General features: G+C 26.5%; 2 protein-coding genes across 2 annotated transcripts; both read right to left on the bottom strand.

Moving 5' to 3' along the window:
• Positions 1–2362: 2362 nt before the first annotated feature.
• Positions 2363–3631, bottom strand: OCT59_001740 (uncharacterized protein; the record flags this gene model as incomplete). The annotated part of the gene is made up of 1 exon (XM_025329260.2): positions 2363–3631. One exon carries the CDS (start codon positions 3629–3631, stop codon positions 2363–2365), a length of 1269 nt encoding a protein of 422 aa, XP_025187381.2.
• Positions 3632–10272: 6641 nt separating this feature from the next.
• On the bottom strand, positions 10273–11736 carry OCT59_001739 (uncharacterized protein; the record flags this gene model as incomplete). The annotated part of the gene is made up of 1 exon (XM_066144041.1): positions 10273–11736. One exon carries the CDS (start codon positions 11734–11736, stop codon positions 10273–10275), a length of 1464 nt encoding a protein of 487 aa, XP_065995243.1.
• Positions 11737–13330: the final 1594 nt, after the last annotated feature.

The raw sequence follows: 13330 nt of genomic DNA, 5'->3' as shown, positions 1-13330 counted from the left end.
TGTACAACGGAGAAATAGATCAGGTAAATTCAGGTAATATAATTTACTTTAATAACAAAAAAGATATATTATTACATTACTAATTATTTGTTTTTTTAATAGATGTATTTCAATCAACATTATGTAAGTAATTATATTTATTGTTAATTAACATAATTGATGATATTCATAGTATTTTTTTTTAATATTATATTTATTTATTATTAATAGTTTCAGAAGGTTTTGATTGCCAATTAGATGAATCGGGTAATATATTTGCTCTATGTCTTTTTTTTATTAATTTTATTTATTCAATATTTATTTATTTGTTTTAACATAGATCTTAATGAAATTAATCAAGATGATGAAAATAATATTGAATGAGTTTTAAAATCAAAATAAATTAGTTTAACAAACTTATAATTATTACCTATAGTTTTCACGTATGTTATTTTATATTTAAATAAATTCTAAATTATTATATAAAAATATAAAGTGGATTGAATATTAAATTATATCCAATAAAATAAAATATAATAACAAGTCTGATAATGACCAGTAATAAAAATATTATATATGACTGTAAGTAAAAATATTGAATAAGATTTCTTTTGCCGATAATAATACTTTTTATTTTACCAAATAAAATTTTAACATTATATTAATGTAATAATAGTATCAGAAGGTTTTGATTGCCAATTAGATGAACCAGGTAATAAAGTGATTAGTATCACAAGTCTACTTGGAAGCTAGCCAAGCTGAGTCGTAATGAGCTGAGTGAGCCATGAAAAATTTCAGCTCAACCCGTTTGAGCCAAACCAAGCCACAAAAAATCCAGGCTCAAGCAGGCTCGCAAGCTTACCTAAAAGTAAAAGAAAAGGAACGTTAGTGGCAGCTTCTAAATGAAAAAAAGCCAAAAAAAACACCACACACACATACCCTAACGGCCTAACCTACCATTTCGTGAATTCCAAAGTCTAAATTATCAGGTAATAATTAAAAAATGCTGATCGAGGAATCATTCCTAAAGAAAAAAAGAAATCACATTAATGACGTTCCTACAATAAAAGAAAATACAACACCCCCTCCGCAACTTACTGTTTCACCGAATTTCAAGTCCAGGAGCCGTTCCTAAAGAAAAAAAGAGAGAAGGAGCGTTAGTTACGTTCCTGCAATAAAAAATACCAAATACTCAACTTACATTTTTGAGTTCCCAATCCGAAATTCGAGTCCAGGAGCCGTCCCTAAAAAAAAGGAATGTTAATAACATTCCAAAAACAAAATAAACACCAAATACTCAACTTACATTTCCAGTATTCCAATCTAAAATCCAAGTCCAGAAGCTGTACCTAAAGAAAAATTGCATCAAAAGAAAATTGTCGTGCTCTGTTTTGGAGAAGGAAAATAATAACGGTTTAAAACCGTTTTCGACTTTTCATTAAAAAAATGATATTTATGGTTTAAAAAATCGGTTTAGCGAAAAAAAAGTTTTTTAATAACGATTTAAAAACCGTTTTAATGAAAAAAATAAGATTTAATTAAAAACTTTTTTTTACTGTTAAAAAAATTGGCTTGATGTGAATTGGGACCGTTGCAAAAAAATTTGTGTTCCCGTACTACTAATTTTAGAAATGCTTAAATCGCGATGTTTTATTATGCAAACTGACTTTCATTTATAATTGGCCCATGTCAAAATCTACCCAAATCTAGCAAAAACTCGTTTTTCATTTCTAGGTAGTTTCCGCCCTTTTTACTGAAAAGGCCTCATATTTCTTATATATTAAGAAAAGTAAATTAAATACAATGTATTTTAATTTTAGAAATTTATTATGTATTATGATGCGTTATACGTTTATCAAAAAAAAAAAAAAGTAAATTAAATAAATTTTTATATAAAATTTTTTAATTTTTACTTATTTATATATTGTAAAAGTTACATTAGTTAATAACATTAATGTTTTTTTTAAAAAAAATATAAAAAGTAAATACATATATACATATTAACATATATACCAGTCTTGCCTTTTAAAAATATAAAGTATTCTATTACTGAATTTTTTTTTTTCAATCTAAAAAGTTATTCTAAATTCATTCTAATATAAGTAAATTACTTGATCAAAATATATAAGGAAAGTATTATTATTTTTAAATAATAGTACTTTGTGATTCAAGAAAGTTGGAAATATTTAAATAATAAATGTATATTTGTAATTTTTAATTATTTTTACTTCGTCAAAAGAAAACTGGAAATATTAAATAATAAACATATGCATGTAATTTTTAATTATTTTTACTATCTTGCAAAGAAAATTGGAAATATTATATTTCTTCGTCCGACCAATACCAAGCAAAAAAGAAATTTTGAATAAATTTTTAAAAGAATTCAGTAAACGTAATTGTGATTGTTATTATAATTGATATTGTAATTATTATAATTGTAATTGTGAATATTAAGAGTTTGTATTCCAAATTCTTTCCTAATTCGTTCATCACGTTCTTTTTCCTCGGCAAGTATCATTTCAAGTTCTGTAACTTCAGCCTTACTATTTAAAGCAGCTTCAGCTTCAGCTATCATAACAGATATTTTACTATTAAGTCTTTTAAGGATAATATCGTCATCATCATCATCATTATTATCGGATGTATTATTGAAATTATTGCTCATTTTTGAAGATGATTTGTGACGTACAAATCTACAGCCACGACGAACACGGAATTGTCTTTGTCGTGAGGTTGAATTTGTTGGTGAATGTGTTGGTGTTGATTGAGTAGTCGGATAATCTTGTTGCGAAAGTGATGTAGAAATTGTAAATGAAGGTTTAGTTTCAGTCTGAGTAGTTGGATAATCTCGTTGCGAAAGTGATGAAGAAATTGTAAATGAAGGTTCATTTTCAGACTGAGTAGTTGGATAATCTTGTTGCGAAAGTGATGTAGAAATTGTAAATGAAGGTTCATTTTCAGACTGAGTAGTTGGATAATCTTGTTGCGAAAGTGATGTAGAAATTGTAAATGAAGGTTTAGTTTCAGTCTGAGTAGTTGGATAATCTCGTTGCGAAAGTGATGAAGAAATTGTAAATGAAGGTTCATTTTCAGACTGAGTAGTTGGATAATCTTGTTGCGAAAGTGATGTAGAAATCGTAAATGAAGGTTCAGTTTCAGTCTGAGTAGTTGGATAATCTTGTTGCGAAAGTGATGTAGAAATTGTAAATGAAGGTATAGTTTCAGTCTGAGTAGTTGGATAATCTCGTTGCGAAGGTGATGTAGAAATTGTAAATGAAGGTTTAGTTTCAGACTGAGTAGTTGGATAATCTTGTTGTGAGAGTGATGTAGAAATTGTAAGTGAAGATTTAGTTTCAGTTGAATTATCGTAAGATGGAGGCTCTTCATCTTCAACAGTTTCTACATTTTCATTCCAAGTAGAAACATCTTTTTTCTTATGGACATAGACATTTTCATCATCATTATCATCGTAACCATAATTTTGTCTAGTTGAATGACCTCCAGTTAATATATTTATAGCATCATCGGCAAAATCGGAAGTATAGGTAGCAAGTTCAACAACTTTATATATAAAGTTTGCTACAATTCCAGGACGTATCTTAGAAATTTCTTCTTGTTGTTGTTGGAAAACTTGTATTGAAGTTGACTGCATTTTGTGTTGATATTTTTTTAGAAAAATTTAAGTATATAGTATATATATAAGGTTTATTGGAAGAAAAGTATAGTAAAGAGCAACAAGAAAAAATAAAAAAATCGATTTTTGTTGCTCCGTGCGATGTATTTTATAATATATTTTTCGTGTACGAAAGTAACGGATATTGGTAATAAAAAAAGAAAAATTTTTTTTTGCGTATTTTTAAAATTTTATATGTATGTATGTATGTATATATATATATAATTTTTTTATACATGTATTGGATGACTCAAAAGGTGACTCAATATTACACTTTGATCCGATGTAAATTTCACGATAAAACCATACAATTATCACACACCAAACATCTGATGAAAATTTGATCGGAACAGTAATATGAGTAATAATAATTAATAACTTGTATTTAGGTAATTAAATAATAATTATTTGTAATAATGTGATATAAAATATATATGATATAATATACATATCAGTAAATATATATTATATAATATATATAACAAGTGTTGAAGAATTTTAACATATGTGAAGTTATTAATAAAAAGATTTATAAACATTCTTGATATTTTCTTTTTTGTTGATTTCGGGTTCAAGAACGAAATGCAAAAATGGTGCATTTCACAATAGATGTTGTCCTACCATCAAAGTTTTTTTTGATAGATGTATAATAGAATAAGTATAATACGCATAATACAATATGAGTCAAAATTGTAGTATCATCAAATTTCAGATTTTTTGATTGATAAAATCATTGATCATCAACAATCAATGAATGTATATTTTATTTAGATTGAGTAAATTTATAAAATAAAATTATATGTATTTAAATATTTAATCGTGTATTTGAGGGTAATGAATTATTAATAATTTTTATATCAATTTGATTTCATTTCATTTTAATATCATCATTTAAGTAAATATCATGATCATTTAAGTAAATATTAAAAACATGATATTTTGATTTCCTCATAATAACGGAATCGTTAAATGACACCATAATCTGTTAACTAAAATGCATGAATGTAAAATTGAATGATCCTTTTGGAAATATTTTATAATTTTATATGTTAAAAGGGGAAGTATCAAATTGTTATTACGCCCGATATATTCATTTTTGGAGTGATGATTCCGATATTGTCGCACAATGTGTCAAAATTTAATATTGTTATGAAGTCGCAGTAACTAATTGATCAAATTTATGTCATTGATTTAATACTACTGTGCTCAAGCAGACAAGCACAGGTGTCACGACTGTATGGAAAGCCGCCATGGTCAAAAGTGCGTAGCAAAACATAGCGTGTATACGCTATGTTTTGTAGCGCATATACGTTATATTTCACAGCGGGTTACCCCTGTTCTGTCTGTTTCAGGGGTAACCTGTTGCAAAAAATAGCGTTTAATACGCTATATTTCATAGCGTTATATACGTTATATGTTATGACGGGTACCCGTTATAAGAAACGGCGGGTACCTGTTATATGGAATGGCGGGTACCCGCTATAAGAAACGGCGGGTACCTGTTATAAGGAACGGCGGGTACCCGCTATAAGAAACGGCGGGTACCCGTTATAAGAAACGGCAGGTACCCGCTATAAGAAACGGCGGGTACCCGTTATAAGAACTGGCAGTCAGCATATTAACTTTTGATATCAATAATGGTAATTATTTATTTAATGAAATTTTATTTGCAAATATTAAAATTTAAGTCACCCATTTACGATTTTAAAGAAAAAAATCACCATATATTTATTTTTATTTAAGTGTAAAAATAAAAGAAACAATAACAATAAATAAAAAAGATAAGTAAATTACAATGATCAAGGAGAAAGATGCTAATAAAAAAATGAAATAACAGTGGGAGTAATGGAAAGTAATAGAAGATGAAAGGTAGTAAAAAAGAGTAATGAGAAGTGATAGGAAACAAAAAGGAGAAATAGGACATAATGAGAGATGAAAAGGAGTGATGGGAGACGAAAAGAAGTGATGGGAGACAAAGAGGAGTGATAAGAAATAAAAAGGAGTTATGGGAGACAAAAAGAAGATGAAGAGGAACGAAAAGAAGTGATGGGAGACGAAAAGAACGAAAAGGAGTGATGGTAGACGAAGAGGACTAGAGGAGTGATGGAAGACGAAAAGGAGCGATGGGAGATGAAAAGAAGTGATGGGAAGATGAAGAGAAGTAAAAATTTATTACAATTGTAAATTTAATAAAAAATTTTCCAATAAATTTTCAATCAATTTTTATAAAAAAAATTAAAAAAAAATTTCAAGCCAAAATTCTCGATACACTTATTAAAAAAAAACTATTATCAATAAAATTTTCTATTAAGATTTCTAAACAAAATTCACCATCAAAAAAATAAAAAAAATTTTCAACAAACAATTCTCTAATGAAATTCTCAATCAAAAAAAATATCCCCGATTAAAAAGATTCTTACCACCTATTAAAAAAAATTCTCAAAGAATTTCTATATCAAAAAAAAAACTCTCCTATTAAAAAAAAAATCTCAAATAATTCTCTATCAAAAAAATCTCTCCTGTTAAAAAAAATTGCTCCAACAAATTAAGTATACGTCAAAAAAAAAAAATCTTATTAAAAAAAATTCTCCAATGAAATTTCTATCAAATAAAAGTTTTTAACGAAATTATCCATCAAAAAAAAAAAACTCAGAAATGTCCCTATCAATGAAAAAAATTTTCTAACGAAATTTTTTATCAAAAAAAATCTTATTAAAAAAATTCCCAATGAAATTCTATCAAACAAAGCTTTTGCCTATATTAAAAATAAAAGTTCTCTACAAAATTTGTTTATAAAAAAAAGCCAATAAAAAAAAAATTTTTTTTTAAAAAAAATTAAATGGCAGGTACCCGATATGTAAAATGGCGGGTACCCGATATGTGAAACGGCGGGTACCGATATGTGAAGCGGCAGGTACCCGATATGTGAAGCGGCGGGTACCTGATATGTAGAATGGCGGGTACCTGATATTTGAAACGGCAGGTATTCGATCCCTTAATAATTTAAAATTTGGTCCAAAATAAATTAATAAACCGTTATAATATAAAGCGCATACGCGTTAAATTATGTAGCGTATACACGTTGCTTTTTATGGCGGGTTACCCCTGAAATTGACAGGTTAACCCAACAGAACAGGGGTAACCCGCCGTGAAATATAACGTGTATACGCTATGTTTTGTAGCGTGTACACGCTATGTTTTGCTACGCACTTTTGACCACTACCGCTTGCCATACGACTGTCACGTAATAATATAATCACGTGACTTCAAAACTTCGATTTTACTTTGGTTACTATTACCTTTAATAGTACTATTATTCAAAACTTATTGTTATTATAAACTGTATGTAAAGAATCTTTATAATACAATTGACTAATCTTTATTTGTTTTGAGTGCAACTATTTAACTACACAACTTTATAACCTTGCTAACCTATACAAAGCTAAACTAATACATAACTATCCCATTCTTTGTAACTCTACGAGTTTTATTATGACTGTAAATGGTCAATTATGGTTAAAAAATATTTATTATAATTCGAATGTCATGATTTTATTAGAAATGAACAAGTTCAAAATAAATCAATTTAATATATTTTATATTTTATAGTCCTAACTCCCTAAGATAAATGTTATAAGCCAATCAAAATTTAGACACCACAAAATCATGTGGGAAGAAATTTGTTGGGTAAATGAATAAAATGTTACGAAATGGCATTTTAATTGAAATAGAAAAACAAAGGGTGTGATATCGGTATGAATAAAGCAAATTATAGTATTTATTATAAAAAACTTTAAATAAATAAATAAATTGTTTTAAAATATTAAATTTTACATCAAAAAATGTAGACATTATACCAAATTTGATTTATTTACTATTTATAGTTTCTTAAAGTTCGTTTCATTGTCACTTTTCACAGCATACTAAAATCTTGGTATCTTAAATATTTAGTTGCACTAGACAAGGGTCTGATGGAAAAGAAAATTCGGATCCTCATATTATTCACAAATCAGAAAAAAGGAAATTAATAAAAAAGTAAAATAATTTAAAAATTTACGCTTTGTTAAAATAAAATTTACATATTTACATTTATATATTTGATATTCTTACTTTTATTATATTATACTATACATACTCTTCATACTTTGAATTTATTAAATTATACTTTTTATGACTTTATCAGTGATGATTTATATTTACGTTACTTAATTTCTTAAGTTTAATATTTTAAATAATTCGTTTATTATACTCTTAAAGTTTTACATATCATTAAAATATTTTAATTTATTTGATTATCAACAATTTTTGATTTCCGATTGGCTAATTTAAAACAAATCAATATTTCATGAGAATTTTTTCATGCGAGCAATAATCACTTTTTCGCATAGTTATTTTACCGATAAGTTAATCAATTTTTTAATATCATAAGAAGTCACTGGTCAATTCTATTTTATAAATGTATACAAATATATATGTATATATGTATACCCCTTATACTTTCTTAAACTATTAAATTATCACTTTCACAAAAATTTTTAATTAGCCCATCTTCCTCTGACACCCTTTCCATTCTAGTAGTTAAAAGCTTTTTTAGTAACCAAAAATTCGCGTCATTATGTTTTTATCTACCATTAATATTATTTGCTGCAACGCCAGTACTTCAATCAGAAATTATTTAGAAAGGAACATTTCAAGCAATTTGAGAAACTATCTAATAACTCAGGAAATACGAGAAGTTTCGTGAATAATAAATGTAATATAGATGTACTGTATCGTAATAAAATAAATAGCGTTAAATTTTCTCTGTTTGTCAAACTTCCTGAGAATGTGGTAACTTACAGCTCTCGCAGGTCTTGGAATAGCGGCAGTTTGGAAAAGATAGATGTATTCAAACAGCACCTACTGCGTGGGAATTTTATCAGCTTTACCCTATCCAAGGGTAACGTAGTTGTGTGATTTTTGCCATCTTACGTTACGCACTTAGCCAACTTTTCTTATATTCAATGAAAGATTATTACATTATTGTGTTGTACGGTGACATTGCACGTGTAGAATGGTGTATTTAATTAAAAGGTCCGGCGCTTCACTTCAGCATACGGATACGGTATCTTGCTTTGGTGCAGTTGGCAGTTTAAGGAATCACTTAATCGAGAAAAATTTGAAAGGAACTGAATAACAATTTTTAGAATCACTCAAACAAACTTACAAACGGATTGAACAACTTGATAATGTAAGTGAATATTGAATGATCACTCCCTAATAATTGCAAAATTACTGACTTTAAGCATCTTATTCAAATCTAGAAATTCAAAAATATGGTTGCAGAGATGTCTTTTTTTAAGGTCTATCTCTTTGGAGTTAGATCTAACGAAGAAAAAAACTAAAGTACTGTTATGATCATAAAAGATTATAATTGTATTAATCTTTATATTTTTATTACTATTATATTATTATATCTTAAACAATAAAAAAAATTATTCTGCGTTATACTTTAAATTGTAATATAAACCCTATGTGGCCATTTAATGAGAATCCCAATTCAACATCAAATTATTTACTCTCCGCTTTTCTATAAAATTTATACAAATATATAATTTATTTATAAGAGAGTGTGGTTTGCAATATTATTGATATAGATAGAGATTTGAGAAGAAAAAAATATCCACATCTTTAGTCATTGCTTCACCTGGGTCTTTGACTTCCTCCAGTTCTCTAAATCTATTACTTCACACAGATTGATTGCTCTACAAGACTATTTTTTGAGTATTGTTTCTAAAACATAAATTCATAAATCAGCTTCGCAGACAAAAAAATGATCAGCAGAGATTACCTTGTCATCACCAAATTTGAACAAAATTTTTTCCTAGGTGTTGATCATATTAGGTGTTGATCATATTCATAAACAATGTCAAGACACCGTTTGAATTGTTATTATGAAACAAGAGATCATTTCCATGGGGAGCATGACATGTTTCTAGAAGGTCTCTAAGTAAGGTTATTTCTCATGTTGTGTCGGATAATCTGGATGATATAGATATTGAGTATGATACTAGTATGATATACTAGCCTATGATGTCATATAGTATAGTGCAGTTTAGTAAGTATGATACTAACTATCATTTAGACTTTGCATTGTATCTTGTGTTAAGACGATCAGCAAATTTGCATCATAGTATATTCGAATCTTATGACAGATGTGGGGTGACTGATATTTTTACTCCCATCCAATAACTTTTAATATATTAATTTTTTATAACCTTTTTATCTTTATTTTTTGTGTCGATTTGCAATTCACAGAATACACCAAGTTCGAAAATAGTGACAATAGGAACATTAGTAATTAATTATTATTATTATGTAAGAAAATTTAAAACTTCAAACAAGTTCAATTTTTTGCAAATTTAAAAATATAAAAAATAAAGGTGCAATAAAAAAAAAACAAATAAAATAAAAATCTAAAAATCATTCATATTAATCTTAACATTTTAATAAATAATACTGCCAATAATCAGGGTTTCCTTATTCAAATCTCAATCATTTAAAATAATAAACATAAGAATATCACTAAAATCCTAAGATTACCTAAATAAAATAAGCCTATTTTCAAAATAATTATAAAGTTAATTAAAATCATAATACTCCTCCTCTTCTTCGTTTTCTTTCTCCTCACTTTTAGTTATAAATTCAATTATGCCTAAATCTTCATATTTTTCTATTATTTCTAAAATTTCAAAACTATAACCATAATAAATTTCCATATCATCAATAATTATAAATGAGAGTAATTTTTTTGGTGTTCTTCTTTCCCAGCTTATAAAGAATGATTCCAAATCATCCGGAGATGCATCCGAATTTGTAGTAATATGGTGTATTTTTAATTCACAAAAATTAATTGGTGAATATTTTGCAACAGTTTCTAATACTTCTTTTTCAGATAAATAATCTTTACCACACCAAATTTTAATACTTTCTAAGTATTGACAACTGGTAAGTATGGTTTTTAGTACCTCTAGCTCACCATTTTTAAATATTATGAAAAGACTTTTAAGGTTTGGACAAAATTTAGCAATAGATAACCTTAAAGCTTTGTTACTTCCACCTATATAAAATTTTTTAAGACTCTTTCCATTATTTTCTAAAAATTTCATTAAATACTCAGGTTTTGGACATTCATAAGGAATTTTTAAAATTTGTAATTTTGAAAAATTAACATATTGTAATTTTTTAAAATCTTCAAATACTCCATCAAAGGATGAGATTATTAATTCTTGTAAATTTGGGAATGAACTAACAAATGAGAATGAATTACTATCATCACTATAAAGTTTTAATTTTGTTATTGTATGAGAATGCTTTGTTAAAGAAGGTATAATATCTGCCCAACTTCCATTAAAAGCTGATAAATTTAAATTTTTTAAATTATTCTGTGAAGAAATTAATTCTTTTAACTCGTTTGTAGAACTATCATAAAAATCTATAGAAATAGATTGTAAATTATGACATATTTGAGATAATTGATAAAAAAAATCTGAAGAAAGATCTGAACTACAACATAATTCTAAAAGATCTCTTGCTCCGGGAAAATGAGGGAAAGAAACATTAAGATTATAATAAAAAGTATGATGATAAGTCAATTTTTTCAATGAAGAAATTTGACTTGCAAACATTTTGATAATTTCATTTGCAACTAAACTATTTTTATATTTTGAATCTAATGATGGCTTATTTTTGAGGACACTATCAATCATCCTATTAATCTCATAAATTGAAAGAGTTTTGCAAAATGATGCATAATTAAACAACAATGGGTTTGAAGTGGGTGTTGAAATAAAAATTTTATTATCATGCAATAGCTTTTTTGATTCATTAGGAAGACAAGCAATTAATGTACTAAGAATTGACGATTCTATTTTAAATGAATGTTTATAATCAAATTTGATATTCAAAGTATTCCTCCATAAAATTCTAACAGAAAGTTCACACCAAAGATGATTAACTAACAGACATGAGTGTAGAGTGAATCTATCTAACTCTAAATATTCAAAAATTTCATTTAAACAATCAGCTGGAAGTCGATATGCCATTTTATTGTTTTATTATTTCAAAAAAAAAAGAAATATTTTTTCTTTTTTTTTGGTATTTAGTATTTAGTATTTATGAACTTTACTAAATGGGTGACTTTATATTTAAACATCCGTACATTCGGAGCTTTCTGATGAACACTGCATTAATTGTTTCATTATTGTGTGACAACATTTTTGTTAAATCAATTAAAATTCGTTCATGTGGTCAAAATTAATGATAAAATTGTTACACGATGCATGTGATTAATAAGTGCATCCGAAAAGTTCCGGATAATCAATTTGATAAGCCAAAATTTTTTTCGATGCGAGTCATGTGACAATGAAAGAATAAGCTTAGCGAAAATGTAATTAGACAAATAAAGGATTTTAAGTTTTAACAGTTGTAATTCAACTAAAAAACAAAGTACCGTAATTTATAAGTTAATTTAAATGAAAAGTTGGACAGATGTTATGAAGACTACAGTTTATGTAATAACAATTCAACTTTTAGTACGTACCGCTTGTTTAATCGCGTTTAATGTTTTGATGATTTAACTTGTGAAAATAGATTTTAATTTATATATCAAACTATATTTAGTTCAATTGATTAAAGTCAAATGTAAAAAAAAGAATTTTTTTTTTTTTACAAATCTATTCATTTTTATTTCTGCTAATTACAAATGTATAATAACTAATGACCAAAAAATTTTTTCCGAATAGTACTTTAGTATAACGATGAATTATTTGATTTTAATTTCATAAATATTTATTTGTTATTCCCATAATTAATCAAAAATTTTGTAACTGTAAAATTAGAGTTCATGATAATTTTTGTTTATTACCATATTCATCATATTCGCAATTCCGGATCGGCAAAAAGGGAAAAGTCATATGATAACGAAATTTATAGTGATAACTCATTCAAGTAAAGCAATTTTTTACATGATAATAATTAATAACTAAATCATCCAATTTAATTTTATGATTTTATATTCAAAGAAAAGTCCAGCCATTCTTTTCAATGCCTACTAAGTAATATAATGATTTCATTTAAGTAGTTTATTTATTACAGGTCTGGGTTAGAAATTATTAACTTTAATAATCTCATTATATAAATTTTAGCAAACAATTTTAGTTAATTTATTATTATCAATTCGTAATCTCATATACGAGGGATAATAAACATATAAAAAAATAAGTCAACCCTTTTTTTATACTCAAATATTTTTTTTTAACACTTGTAATTTATGACCAAACGCTAAAGTCAAACCAAAAGTTATAATACAACTCTCTTACTACTGGAAAAATTATTCCAGAAATACATTATGGACATTTTTTCTCGGGAATGTGAATAGCAACTGAAAACAATATAAACGATCAGGCAACACTACAGTCACTACTAGTTCCAATAAGGTTGGGTATGCGAACACTTACAAAACTCAAAAATTATGACTTTATTATTACTGTTATCTTTTTATGGGTATATTGGTTAAAATAAAATTTAAATTGTTATATTTAATAATTAATAAAAAATCATCATTATAAATTAGCCATAATTAAATTAGATAATATCATCTGGTAATAATTTATTCTATGTATTTCCAAACATTTTAAA

The sequence above is a fragment of the Rhizophagus irregularis genome, chromosome 10, assembly GCF_026210795.1.
Source record: "Rhizophagus irregularis chromosome 10, complete sequence".
NCBI lineage: Eukaryota > Fungi > Glomeromycota > Glomeromycetes > Glomerales > Glomeraceae > Rhizophagus > Rhizophagus irregularis.
Note: the sequence above shows the minus strand (reverse complement) of the source record. Positions and strands in the feature narration are given on the sequence as shown.